The 14,965-nt window shown below is 34.5% G+C and overlaps 2 protein-coding genes across 2 annotated transcripts in view; both read right to left on the reverse strand.

Moving 5' to 3' along the window:
- Positions 1-213: 213 nt before the first annotated feature.
- On the reverse strand, positions 214-1,498 carry LOC144848964 (tyrosine-protein kinase SRK3-like). The gene is made up of 2 exons (XM_078705917.1): positions 1,385-1,498; positions 214-990 (listed from the first exon to the last, which is right to left on the reverse strand). The coding sequence occupies exons 1-2, from the start codon at positions 1,496-1,498 to the stop codon at positions 214-216; spliced, it is 891 nt and encodes a 296-aa protein (XP_078562043.1).
- A 1,983-nt stretch (positions 1,499-3,481) lies between these two features.
- The window catches only part of LOC144848029 (A disintegrin and metalloproteinase with thrombospondin motifs 16-like), a 28,834-nt gene continuing 17,350 nt past the window's right edge, over positions 3,482-14,965 (reverse strand). The window contains exons 11-24 of the mRNA XM_078704694.1: positions 10,608-10,706; positions 9,969-10,117; positions 9,755-9,818; positions 9,168-9,276; positions 8,506-8,651; positions 7,737-7,860; positions 7,215-7,292; positions 6,855-7,009; positions 6,254-6,529; positions 5,856-5,994; positions 5,586-5,767; positions 5,135-5,306; positions 4,569-4,756; positions 3,482-3,899 (exon numbers count right to left, since the gene is read on the reverse strand). Of these exons, the coding sequence (XP_078560820.1) occupies positions 3,738-3,899; positions 4,569-4,756; positions 5,135-5,306; positions 5,586-5,767; positions 5,856-5,994; positions 6,254-6,529; positions 6,855-7,009; positions 7,215-7,292; positions 7,737-7,860; positions 8,506-8,651; positions 9,168-9,276; positions 9,755-9,818; positions 9,969-10,117; positions 10,608-10,706 (2,043 nt within the window). The 3' untranslated portion in view covers positions 3,482-3,737. The remainder of the gene's footprint in view (positions 3,900-4,568; positions 4,757-5,134; positions 5,307-5,585; positions 5,768-5,855; positions 5,995-6,253; positions 6,530-6,854; positions 7,010-7,214; positions 7,293-7,736; positions 7,861-8,505; positions 8,652-9,167; positions 9,277-9,754; positions 9,819-9,968; positions 10,118-10,607; positions 10,707-14,965) is intronic.

A 14,965-nucleotide genomic window follows, 5' to 3' on the forward strand; every position in this document is an offset into this window, starting at 1 on the left:
AACAATGGTATATTGTTTCTATTCAGTGTCTAATAGCTTTCGATTGTTAATAGAAAAACGTTGCAATATATTTGACACATTGGCTATTATAAGGCAAATTTGATTTTATAGCTATTAACAATATCAAAACAATAGAAACCTTTTAAAAACTATGATGATTTTTGGTAGGTGTTATATTTTATGAAATTCTTCAACTCTATCATGTACTGTATTTTATCGAATACATTTGATTCCTGATAACAACTTCTTTTCTACAAACTCAATTCTTGGTCTGTCTTTCGGATCCGCACTAGAGCATAATTTACCGACACATCGTAGAAAGTTGCAGTTGACATGATCAGCAATGTTGACAATGGTGATTCCTAGGCTGTAAATATCTGACGCAAATGTTGGTGGCGACTCCGGATAAAATCGTTCCGGTGCGTATTCGCGGTATTTGATAATCCGCCCCGTTCTTTCGTCTGCTGGTGTGTCATTCAATTGGAATACGTCGTAAGGAACGGCCGATGAACACACACAGCCAAAGTCCGTAATCTTTGCTGCCCAGTGGTGATCGACTTTATGTAGAAGTATATTTCTGCTTGCTAGATCGTTGTGAATCAAACCAAATGTCTGCAAAATTTTGATTCCAATTGCAATATCTAGTGCGCAGTGAAATCCATCAGTTAAAGATAGATGAACCATGTTCTTGGTAATAACATCGTATAACGTTACAGTTTCGAATGTTGATGAATCCCCAATAAATTCCATTATGATCCCATCGCTCGTGCCGTATGTGCAGGTACCATAAACGCGCGGGAACACGTCGCATATCTCAGCAGACAACATCATCTGAGTTCTTGCTTCAATGCTTACTTGAAGCTTATCAATACATCTTTGTATTTTGTCATTGTCAGCTAATAAGCACCTTTTCACAGCGACCAGTTCACCATTTTCTCCACCAAGACGACACAGCACTACTTCACCAAATGCACCCTTTCCAAGTTTAACCTAAAAACAACGAATGAATATGGATAAACTGATAAAACAGTGTTTTAATAGCATCATGTTGTAATGTTTGTACTTTCTCAATAAACCTCATATTACTACGGAGGTCTTTGCGCAGACATCGCCATTTTGTTGTTGTGCTCCATACAATAGGTTATGTAGTATTGGTAAATGTTTTACTGATAAAATGACCATATAAATGTTGCTTCAAATTGTACGTACGTTCATATTATTCTTTAAAATTAGAATTATGTTAGGACAAAATGGAATGTTTCGAACGTCATTTCAAATATGGGAATACAAACATGTTCTTAAAGAGTAAATTTCGGTTATAGAGTTGGAACTAAGTCGTCTACCACGACATATAAATGGTATTAGTATAATCCCTAATGCTTACCTGTTGGTTATCTTGTAACAATGGCTTGAGAACATCTAAAGAAAGTAGCGGAACACCATTAGGTAACAAGGCATCTAGATGTATCATGTCCTCTGGTATTACAGCAATATCCATTGTCAAAGTAAAAATATAAATGTAACCCTAAAAAGTGCTACCTCGCGCCAAAACTTTTAGACATACTTCAATTGAAGCTTATAAGATCTACTTTGTTTTAATGTGCTTAACACAGACACTATTGTGGTTTATTATATTCGACTGACGTCATGCAAAAGTCTGCTACGATGGTTATCGTCTGAATCTGTAACTGTTACGTCATCTTGTTCTATTTTTACTATCAACCAATGATTATTCATGTAGGATTATATGGAACTTTCAAAGTTTTCAGTATATTTGAATAATTATAAAGTTTAAATTCTTGTTTCTAAACTGAATCTTTCAATCGAATGTAAGATGACTTCACGTTTGTGATATTCGATTCTTCCTAAAAGTGGCAATTAAATCAGATTGACATTGTTTAGCCCTTCCCATGAAAAGAAAGAAGTTTAATACGAAATACTATACTCTTCATATCATTTTCTTCTCTTCAATTATGCCGTTTACAAATGTATAGACGAGTACATTAAGAATGTTATCAAGCCACTTAGAACAGAGCATCGACAACGAAGAAGCGCTGATACACACGACGAGACGGTCCATGCGGTGTTCACAAGACATTTTAAATATATAATGAGTAGAAGTTCGTTAACCGTTTTAAAACTAGCTGACTTTCTATCTATATTCTTGATTAAACTAACATACCTACATACAATTCTCCTGTGGAATGATTAAAATGGTATTACCAGTGTTAGAGAAAGCTCAATAGGTTGTTACACTTACAATATAGCACTGCGGTATTAGCTGCTAAAATCAAATGAAATATAATTGTATACCATTCAGTCGATGTATCAAAACTGGTATTGATACTTTCAATGACATTATATTACTAATTGTGTTTACTGTAATACATATACTTTAACTTTACCAATCGTATTTATTATTTTCTTAAATTATTGTGTGTGTTTTTGTAATATTTAAAGTCACAAAATGAGTATAGAATCAATGCATACGTAAATAATATGGTACGTAGTCCATTCAGCTGCTAGATTGCAAACTAAACCAGTGTAATAATAAAGTGATATAGTGCAATGTTTTGTCTTGAAGAAGACACTTTGAAAACAAATTAATCAATATTCATCATTCATCACGTACAGTATACTATTAAAAGGTGAAAACTATACCTAGGTGATCATTGTAAAGTATAATAATTCGCATTTGCGCAATGGCATTCACGTGGATACAAGTATGTAGTGTTTAAGTGGTGATTAATCCTATATACGTTTTGTCTGAGTAACTCCATAAACTTCAAACTTACAGTGTTTAAGTATACACTATCGTGTCAAGAGAGTACGCTGGTTGTCTTTTAAGTAAGAGAGCTGTCGGTTGCTTCAGACCTATGTTGATGCGTTTTTAATCACTGCAAACCAATGCCGTATATTCACTCATATACACATTGAATTTCTATGATGTAGTGGTCGTCGGTCGTCGCAAATCGAAAGCTTCCTATATACCTTAGTTCTCACTACCAGGGATCTAACGTAAGGACGTACAGCTAAGCGCAACGCAGTTTATTTGACCAATCACAAACGATGGATTATTTAAACTATCTCTTATCATTGGTGCGCTAATTGGGATTCTTCGCACCATATCCAGTATACAGTACGGCTCTTTTTAGTCGCGACTCTACAGCTAGCTCACTATGTCGGTCGGTTGGTCGGTAAACACTAACTTGAGCACGCGACTGCAGCCATGTATATCGCCTTGTTCTATTGAAGTTATTTTTTTGTTCGTGCATTGTTGCAATGGTAATGCTTTGTACCAACTCACAGGAGTTACCTTTTTATGGATGAAATTGACATACAGTAGTAGACATAATTGCAGATATAGTTAATTTTATTTAGTACCTCAGTAGTGACGTGTAATGCATTACAGACCACTATCAAATATCTATCAAGATCTATCAAGTGTAAAAATATAAACTTATTTTAATACTGATTACAACATCAGTATTAGCAATGTGTCAATGTATATAAACAAACCGTTTGGTGGAGTACACCGGAACATTATAGCAATTTTAATTATTAAAAAAAAAAGAATTGATTTCAAAGTGTGTATAATGCAAGCAATATAGTTTAATAATTTAATAATATTAATAAGAATATTACGATTTGATAGACTAATTATTAGTTCAGTAATTTTTTTTTTCATAATACATTTGAATAATTTTTATAATGGCCTTAGGATTGGTAGCCGTAGTCTAAGCTGCTTTGACTACTCTATAAGAAATGTTGAACCCTTTATCTGATTCGGAGCTATCACTGTGAAACAGCAGTTTGATCCCGCCAGTAAATTCGAGAACGTCGCCTGTTCTTGAGCCACATAGTGGGTCCTCCACATTTCCGTCTTGAGTCTCCGTGATCTGCAAACAATCGAAAAAGCATAATAAGTGTTGGTAAAAATAAATAGGCCTATATAGAAGAAGAAGGACACCGGGGCAAGATCAATCAACTATAGTAGGTACATTGGTTCTTTATAGACAAGGAGTACTTTGGAAGTAAAATTAGTTTTGGGGTTGGTTGAAAAATGAAAATTAATTAAATCAGACTTTAAACATGTTATTTTGTAGTTTTAATAAAGTTAATCACTTCCGTAGAAAAAATGACTTATAAAATGACAAAATAAATGGTTAAATTTCACCAAAAACCATTGGCTGGCAGCCAATTTGACTATTTTTTGCTTTAAATTGCAGTTTTTCAGGTAAATAGTTTTTTTTTCCGATCCAATTTTTGGTGGATAAGTGGATAATTATTATGTGACATTAAAATGGCATATTCAACAAAAAACATTTTTTTTTAATTTTCAGGGGGACAATACATCTTTAACATTAGGTCATTTTTTTAATCCCTACCCTGCTCCCGAATAAACGCCCCGGGCGTTTATTTATTTCGTCGTATAATGCCCTATCACATGCGCATAATACACAAGTAACACATTACACACATTAAACATCACAACAATTCGAATAAATACGGTATTACTTATTACTGATTATATTGCTTTACAATATTAAATAATGAAATTAATGTACCTGCAAGTAATCATATATACAAGAGTTGTGAAACTCAACTTCAAACTCTTTCAAAGTAAGTTCAACAACATCTGATTGCTTAGCTTGGATAACGGTTTCACATTCGAAGTTATTTTTGTAAGGGTCCGGGTAGCTTGGTGACACAATTATACCTCCATTTTTAGACATTGTCATACCGCAACTTGGCACTAAATGAATGAAAAAAATGAATGAAAAAAATGGTTTAATATAGTCAATTTTTGTTTTTAACTTTTTAAAGAGAACATCTTCACATTTGAAAAACGCCGCCAGCAACATCAATAACCAAGTGAATATGTAAGGTATGTAATTTAAATGTAATAGTGTGAATCGCGTCAAACTGCCTGATTAGCTGTGCATTTTTTTCGCTTCGCAGGAAGTAGATACAAATAATATGAATACACGTGCACACATATCCAATTCACGCAAATCAACCTTTTCTTACTGGGTTTAGGCGCGGCCCATTCAAATTATATTGTAATTATGTAAATTAGGCCTATTATTTGTTTGTAATAAAAACAAACACAGTATACGTATACTCCACTAACCATATCCGTTTGTTTCTGTCTCAATGCTCTCATATTTCGCTTGGAATCCTTTTTTGTTTGTGCCTTTGTTGCTGTGAAACTCCAACTTTACCATGTGAGTTTCTGACGTCCAATGGAAAGGCTTCAGGAAACCACAAAAGACGGCATTGGTTCCTGTTCCTTCATCTGTCAACTAAAATAATAAACAATAAGATATTCATGCGTAGAATTATAAGCTTAGCATAACTAGAAGTTGCAAAGTGCAAGTAAAGTAAAAAATACAAATGTTATAATTATTAAACAACTTCATTTGTCATTGTACAATAAAGAAAAACTATACAATAAATGCATTACAACTCCAACCACTAACATCTAGTCATTGCCAGATAAAGATTTGTGAAACGTCGCACACGTAGGTATTCAAGAAAGGTTTAACGTAAATAATTATATATATATATATATATCCTCTTACTTTGACATAGTCGTTTTTGCAATTTTTTGAATTCTGCAATTTGAACACTTCAAACGAGATTTTGACTTGACGACCACTCGTTATTTGGATCTTTGTCACACAATCTGCATTCGCCATGTATTTATTCGGGTAATTTGGTGAGGTTAGCGAACCCGAATTTTTTGTGTATGTCTCGCCGCAACCTATGATTTAAAGACGAACGATTAATAACCACAATCATATGTCCGTCATCGTAATCTTATCATTGGGTTAGACTGAAAATCTACTTACATGCTGGCTTTGTGCATGGCTTCTGTTCGTTCGGTTTAGTTTCTGGATTGCATTCGGAATCATCCAGTACTTGTTCGTCGTCCGAACTTTGACAAGTTACAATTCTGGTTTTAATGCCATCACCGCATGTCACCGAACACTACACGATACAGAAAATGTGTTAAGGTATCTACTGTCTATAACATTGATGTTAGCAGCTTACAGACTACAGGCTAATGTCGATAATAGAGTACATAATGCATAAAATCGTAATGTTGTTGGACGTGATTCCGCGTGTGATCATGTGCTCTTATTTTAGAATCAAATATTACGCAGAGAGGAAAAATAAATTGCATTTTATTCAACAGTATTTTACTAATCTTATCTAGACTCTGTGGTTAACTATATGCAACATTTACCTTGCCATATTTTCCAGCTGCCCATTGATTCATAGGACATGACCCTTGGTCACATGGTCGCTGTTCATTTGGTTTGACACCATTACACATTGCTGTTGCTACTGGCCGTCCATCTAATGTACAAGTGATGTCACGCGTCTCTTGACCTGAACCACAACTCTTCGAGCAAGTTGACCACGAACCTTTACTCCATTCTAAAGTTGCCATGCTAGTCTTCTGGTAGTAACTGTAGGAAACATTTGCCTTGTACAAAGGGCTCCTTGCATGTTTGAAAACCTGTAATATAATTGAAAATTGGCGATTGTAACTAATTGTATTGATTTTTTTATATAAAAACTAAATGCATAAATGAAATGGTTTCAGTAAGAAAGTGATTTATTCAATATACTAGATTGTGCAACCCTGGTGACTACAACAGGAAAACTAACCACGGTCAACTACACTGTAGGCCTACTCCAAAAAAACTATACCCTTATCTCAAAGGTGTTTTGTTACTAGGCGTACAGTATTAGGAAGTATGGTAAACATGAGAACAAGTTTCCAACTAATTAAATGAATAAATATAGCATGCAAAGTTTCATCAGTCCACTAGTATACGCACCATAATGTCAATAACACCAGTAGTTGGTCCTTTGATAGTAACTTGGTCGAACGCGTATGAATAATAAACTAAATCTACCCCAGCTGACACCAAACCCTGATATCGTCGTTGCAAATAATCATTACCAATGACAATTTCACCATTGAATTGTACACCTATTAAACGATACATGATTGATATTTGTTTTAACAATTTCAACTTGTTCAAGTACGAATACATATAATTTTAATACTACATTTGAAAGCATTTGCATATTGAATATATTTGCATAAATATTTTCATCAATGATGGTCCAGATTCCTGGATTTCCAATATGTAAAGCTGATCAAATGAATCATTGGATAAAACTGTAGGGCCTACCTAGAAAACTATATTCTCCTCCGTCGGTTGCAATTACGCTTGTTGCCCCAATTGGTATCGAAACAACATGGACAAATTCTAAACACACAAACAAGTAAGATAAAATATTTTTCTTTATAATCATGTTGTACATAATTTATAGAATCGTAAAACATAAATTAGTATGAGAACGTTAATGTCTAACACTCTTCTCTATAGTGTACAATGAGAATCATTATATAATTAATTATATAAGAAATTATATAAGTTATTATATAAGTAATTATATAAGTAATTATATAAGTAATAAATTACTTCAGAGTAGGGAAAACATAGTAGACATAATAGAACTCCGTAGTAGTTACAAACAATTACGCTCCTATTTATTCGCACATTATTATTGATTGGCGTTCGATTTTATTTGGTGACGCCGGACCGGAACCGTGCCGGAACTGGTGTGAACGACCCTTAAACATAGTTTTGATTTGATGTGTATAATATGATTGTATTTTGTGTTTAATAATATTTAAAACATATTCCTACTGTTAGATACACCACCAACAGTCTTAGATGCTTCAGTAGCGGTGCATCTGCTGCCATCGCCGTTGCAATTTCCACATCTATCAAATACTGCTTCAGAGTTTAATTTCCCATCACATCCAACATTCTGTAAAAAAAATGAGCAAACTGAGAGCCTATCTGAACATCTGGAACTAAAGCTTTGTCATCATTGACAGTTATACATTATAAAATTCTACATTATTGTCGAGACGTTTATATCGCTATTCAAACACCTTCACTGAAAGGTAGCTTTCGATTTTGGACGACCGACGACCGACCTAGGTCAGGTAAATCGGTCGTCGCCTGCTGGACCTACAATAGAAACCATCAAGCCTGTGTGAGGCTTCTAAAGCATGTTTTCCTGTCGATCGTTAAGTTGCGTTGAGTTGCGTAAAGTTGCATTTAATGGCCAGATTCAACGATTTTACAGGAAAAGGGGGTAAATTAACGCTCAAGAGAACCAAGAAACTATGAACGATCGCGTAAAAATGTGTAAATATTAGCGGTCCGACTCGATCATCGTCATCGCTATTTTATTTTCAACTTTAACGATTTAAACGTAACTTTAACGCAACTTAACGTCGACAGGAAAACAGGCTTTAGATCTTTGATCGTCGCAAACCGAAAGGCTCCACCATATTAGCATTTCGATAACAATCTATAGGTTTGTTTATTTGTTTTAAACATTTGTCGTAGTAAAGCATTTAGTTGGTTAGTTCTGTGTTTTAATTGAAAGGATTGTCCTACTTACTTCACAACGACCTGAAAAGCACATCTTATACGCATTGTAAGTGTCGTTAGAATCGCATCGGGAACCATCGATGAACTCTCCAAATCTAAGTAGGTGATATGTATTTCCTTCTTTTCGAGCACAGTTAAGTTTACAGAAGGTGTTAACTGTATAACAATATAAAATATAGTATTAGCATTACATAATTACAGTGTGTTACTTGTCAAGTATATCACTTGTGTTTGTTTGTACATACCATCAACAACTTCCAAGAAGTTTCGTGCTTCATTTGCATCTCTGGCTTGTTACATTAGAACGACACATTGCTAAACTCCATCGTATATTATATTCGCAGTGAACGACGTTTACAAATCTTATTCGGTTTATGCCCGTTTATGCATTCATATTTACGTATAATTGATTGTAACAGCGCCACGCCAATCAACAGCCACTACAATATAAGTTAGGGAGATCCATGACAAATTTGCAGCGTAGCCATATTAAAAACACAATTATTGCATCGCACACAACTGTATACTGACGGCATGCTCGAAAACCTTATTTATATTATTTATATTCCGAAAAAATAATAATAAAAATTTAATAGAATTCTCAAAATCCACCTGTTTCATCTGTCCATGATTCAGTAAATAATGATTAATAATTTTGTTTTAGAGACTTACGGTTAAAATAATAATAATTCGGTTGCCATTTAAAGCCTTCTCCAGAAGGATGATCACTCTGATTGGCGCATTGCTCTTGTACAAATGCAAGTTGTGAGGTTTCACAATTCTAAACATAGAAAATATAAGTTATATTATGAACCAGGGAAACGACCCGCATTATTTTGTAATATCAACGACTTTATTTTTAAAAAAACGCAAGGTTTGGGGTTTACAACTTAAGTCTTTACTATTGTATCTGGCTTGCAGAAAAGCGTTTATTTGATATAATAACATCTAAGTATAATTATTCTTGTTATTGCCATTGTTCTGATCTTTTTGTTGTTTCCGTTTGCAGACGGTACTGCTATTGGATTTCACACAGTTATTTTGTTTTCGTAGTTCGTGCGTTAGTGGAGATGCGGCGCACTCTCCACTAACACACCCTGCGTTATGTGCATACTATTCCACGCCATGTGGTCCAACGTCTTCTAATCAAATGAAATGTATTAGCGTGGTGGTCTGGAGCGTACAATCCGAAAATATTACACTCTCTACCATTATACAAAGTTGAATCAGGTCTAGAATTCATCATACGTGATATTTACCTGAAGATTACAAATGTCTAACATAACTGCATCTCCCTCACAGATCCTACCATTATACTCTGGCCTACAAAACAAGTTCGGTAGTTAGTACCTCAACTAATACACTTACTTTTAAAGACACCATTCAGTCAGTCCTCTTTGTCCTCTCGGTGTCATTTTATGATACGCTTACCAACTATTATTTTGAAATTTGAATTAATTTACAAGTTCTTACGGTGGATTATCGCATCGGCGTCTCCTACTCCGCACACCACTCCCACACGATCGAGAGCATTTGGTCCACTCGTCATAATCGGACCAGCCACCATCCACGGCTGCAGGGCCTTCGGACCCGACGTCTACACAAACTCTTTTTCGACACCACTAGATGGAGTAACAAATTAAGAAAAAGGGATGTAGTCAATAATTACAAGGTACCGCATCAACATAACACATCACAATCGCGGATAGTAATGGTATTTATTATGTCACATTTATTTGCTTCCAAACATACAAATGGCAAATTATACAGTATAAGAAGTCTCTTAATAAAGAAAAAATAAGAACATGTTGATGTTCATATAATTTGAAAATGAAATAGAGATAAACTCAAGAAGTAAAGGTATTTACGTGGCACTGGCAAACATACCGAAAGAAAACATAAGAGAGTTTCGTATAGTATGACATTCTATATTATAATATAATATTAATGTAATCTTCAGTTATGGCGACTTTTCTAAGGACAAATTGTTTGCATTTCTGATAAAATAAATACACATACATATACATAATTTAAGGACATATCATGTATAGCCAATAGGTTTAAATAATAGTAGTACTAATAGTGTGGTGTAAAACAAGTTTTCAAACCTACCTTCCCTGGAAGACACTCTGAGCCTTCAAGTTCCGCATTTGCTTTAGTTTGACACCCGTCATCAGGACTCCGCCGACACCAAAGTGTTTTGCACATTTGCTAGTAATACATACAGAATATAGTTAGTTTTTTCTTAAATTTAGATAGAATTGTAAAAGAGAAAAAAAAAGAAAAAAAGGGTCCTCGCCCTCGTGTATTTCCGTAGGATTTTAATGCCCAAAGTGAGATTTCACTTGATTTCACTTTATTATGGTGCTAGGATACCAAAAATGCTAGGTAACACATTTTCACGATCCTGTAACCATGGTAACAGCCCCAAATTCAAAATGGCGACCAAATGGCCATATCTCCATAACCCTTTGGTCTAATGACAAGATATTGGTATCAAAATACTCGGAATATATATATTTATATTCGTTGTAATAGAACATTTTTACTAAATGCAACCGGAAATGCTATTTTTCTGTACTATTGACCCTTGACCTTGATTCGTACTGTATCTTAAAAACGGCTGGTCATAGAAATTTAAAAATGGCCTCAAATTGCTCAGACCTTATATTTATTGTAATGCAATATTTTGTAAAAAAATGTCCGGAAGCAAAGTTATTGACCTTTGACATAGGGAATAGCTTACAAGGATTTTTATTCAGTAGTCTCTGGTCATATCTCCATAACCCTTTGGTCTATTGACAAGATATTGGTATCAAAATACTCGGAATCAATATATTTATATTCATTGTAATAGAACATTTTTACTAAATGTAACCGGTAATGTTATTTTTCTGCACTATTGACCCTTGAACTGTATCTAAAAAACGGCTGATTATAGAAATTTAAAAATGGTCTCAAATTGCTCAGACCATACATATTTATATTTATTTTAATGTAACATTTTGTTAGAAAATGACCGGAAGTAAAGTTATTGACCATTGACCTAATAAACATCAACTTTATGTATAAGCATTTATCTATTTGAGCATGTATCGGCAATTGTTTGTGGTAGGGATTAAAAAATGAGTTTATACGTATTATTATCATTCGATTATTTAATTTATAATTCACATAATTAGTTTTTATATATTTTATAAATAGTATATACTTTATCATTCAAATATTTAATTTCTAATTCACATATTTAGTTTTTATATATTTTATAAATAGTAGGCCTATATACTTTATAGTGTAAGTAAGCACATTTATCTATGTAAACAACTTTGGACAATAGTAAAAATTACAGCAGAAATTCATTGCACTGTATTCATTTTCCTCCCATCCACCCTTCACTAAAATGACGTAGTCAAATTGATTCTTCCTGCACTTTTCCTGAAATGTTAATTTCTATACTTTTACAATTTTCTGGAGCTCCAAAATTGGATTAAAACATCTTTAATTACATCAATACCATGCATTCAATTTTTTGTAATAAACTTGAATTGAAAGTGTCTAGAAAGACTGAAAGGTGCATCAAGTTTCCTGTTTATAAAACTGAAAATGGTGTATTTAAAGATCCCACATGGAAACAAATTGAGCCTCGGTCACTTGCACTAGGAATGCATGACCTACATTGCTTAGTGCAAGGTGAAGACCTGTTTGCCCGCGACGCCAATTTCCACCAATCATGCAGAAAAAAATTCAACCTAAAGTATGTAAAATACATCCAGTCGTTGAATGTGGATAATGATAATGGTCTTAAAGGTGAGGCCCGCTTAAATGCATTGACGTGTGTAATTTATTTTATTCAAGAACATGTAATTGGGCAGCAAGAAGTCATGCTATTGTCATCACTTCGTGATATCTATGTCAAAGAGTTAGAGAAAATGGGATTCCCTAATCCAGAGTATAGAAGTGAGAAACTCAAGGCACAGTTAGAGAACCACCATATAAGCAAATGCATTACTATTACAAATGTTAACCCAGGTGATAAGGGGTGTATTACTTATAAGTTGTTTTTAGCAAAAATCTGTCTGTCGCTGATGCAGTGAGTTATGCATATAAACTGGGATTGAAAAACCAGTATGAAAATATGGCGATGCAACTTCGAAATTCTGTACAACAAGGTTTTAAAGAAATGAAGCCATTTCCGTGGCCACCTACAGCAAGTGATTTAGAAATCAACGCAGCCGATAAACTTCTTCCACCAAATCTTTTGAGCTTTTTGAGTATACTTATATCTAATGATGAAAACATGCAGAACATGAATGAAAAGACAAGACGTATTGTGCTTTCTATTGGCCAGGTATGACACATTTAAATTTATTCTTACAAATTTACAGTACGTAACAGTTATCATAACTGAATGTTCTTTGAAAGCCTTCTGCAACAGTGTATTGGTATGTTATTTGTACACGACGCATATTTAAAATTACACAATACATTGATGCATATATATTGTCATATATATATATTGATTTATTTTAGGATATATGCCGTGCTGTGACAAAAGGCGAGTGGAAGTTGCCGAAGCACATACTCCTTAGTACCACAGTTAGACATCTCTATCGCAGTAAGCAATTGACAACTATTCTGAATAGGTTGGGTCATTGTGAGACATACGACTTCAGTTTAGAACTTGAAACAGCACTGGTGAAAGCTGTAGATGAAATTTCTACATTCCTTACTCCACAAATCATTACTGGTGATGGTAATGATGTGTTCCATCTTGAGTGGGATAATCTAAACAAAGTTACCACAAACATCCATGGCTCAAATATGGTAAATACCACAGGCGGAATCATGATACAAGAGGTAAAGCCTGGATTTAATACCGTTGACCACGACCGCTTGTTACCTCTTTATGAGCGAAGCAATATAAGGTCCCGGATGATTGAAACACCAGAAACCCTTGTTCCTGTGCAGTTGTATGGTCGAGTTGGACCCAGATTTCAAGATGGAACTGTTTTTACACCACCTGCAACTAACGATACAGTGTACTGCAAGTATATACAAGAGTATCTTATCTGGTTTCATAACAAGAAGGAAATCAACTTGTTCCAGGGTTTGGTGGCTTCATTTCAGCAACTTCAGTAGTCAAACCCTCAACAAAATCAACAATTGATTATTTCACACCCATCAACCAACCCTTCACTCAATATTCAGTTATTGTTGAATTATTGAAAATATCCGAAGATGCCACAATGGAGGTAGGCCAAGAATATGTTCTTAACACATTCGATCTTGGTGGATGTATGAAGGCACTTCCTCTAATCTGGAAATTCCCTGACAGGTATAAGAAGCATGTTGTGACGCCAGGACCATTCCACACTGGAATGAATTATATGGGTATGTTGACTGGCCATAAATGCAAAGGGTCAGGTTATTCCGACATACTTATAGAAGCTGATCTCGTCACAAGTGGCTGTTTGAGTAGCGTGCTTAAAGGAAAGGCATATTCAAAAGCCTTGTTCTGTCTCAAAACAGTCACTGAAGCCATGGAACGGTTGCTATTTGAGCAATTCCTTGAGGAGGAGAAGATTGATGCTGCAAAGTTAGATGTCTTATTGCATATGGTCCACATCTGTAACCGTGACACCCTTAATCTTGTGCTACAGGATCCAGCAACCCTCAACATGCTCAAGAAATACATGGCTTATGAGGACAAAGTTCGTAATGGTCATCTAGGGAAAACAGCCACATTCTGGCTCAGTGTGATTGACCATACTCGTCTCATTCTGATGCTACAATATTCAGTGAAAACCAACAACCTGGCACTTTTTCACAAGTGTAATGGCGATATGGCAGACTTATTTTTTGCCTATGATGGACACAATTACTCAAGGTAATTTATGTTTTTAGTAGCTAATGTACATAAAGTATTTACTAAAGTATTTACTAAAACATTTAGAAAACTAAAAAAAACTGTACAATTATTATTAGTATTATTATTATTATTATTATATCAGCTTACAATGATAAATTAATACTAACTGTTTATAGATATCTCGTATGGCTGGAGGTGTTCCTAACAAATATCGATCGGTCTCATCCTGGTGCTAAGGAACTTCTAAAAAAAGGTGGAATTGCAGTAGCCCGGTCTCTCATCCCTGGTGCTCTGAGTGCAGTAGACAAGACCATGGAGGAGACTTTCATGAAGTTTGCAAAGTCACAAGGTACATATTTTTATTTGCCTACTGTATACTTATTTTAATTAACTATCTTTTAGATTAACAGGCCTACATACTGTAATAATGTCGTAATGAACATTTTCAATAATAATTAAGCATAATCCTACAAAATACACAATTATGTTATATTGATGTTTTGCTATGTATTTATAATTTAATTATCTAGGTGGCTTTGTTGGCATCTTTTCTAAATTCGGTGCCTATCAGGTTTCACAGTGTGAGATACATGAACTGGTT

Source organism: Antedon bifida, chromosome 7, assembly GCF_963402885.1.
Source record: "Antedon bifida chromosome 7, ecAntBifi1.1, whole genome shotgun sequence".
NCBI classification, from domain to species: Eukaryota; Metazoa; Echinodermata; class Crinoidea; order Comatulida; family Antedonidae; genus Antedon; species Antedon bifida.

What these genes read in the sequence shown, in the direction of transcription:
- LOC144848964 (XM_078705917.1), bottom strand. Translation starts at nt 1,498, where the DNA reads ATGGATATTGCTGTAATACCAGAGGACATGATACATCTAGATGCCTTG. An exon ending in TGTTACAAGATAACCAACAG is followed by an intron (nt 991 to 1,384) that starts GTAAGCATTAGG and finishes CGTTGTTTTTAG; the next exon opens with GTTAAACTTGGAAAGGGTGC.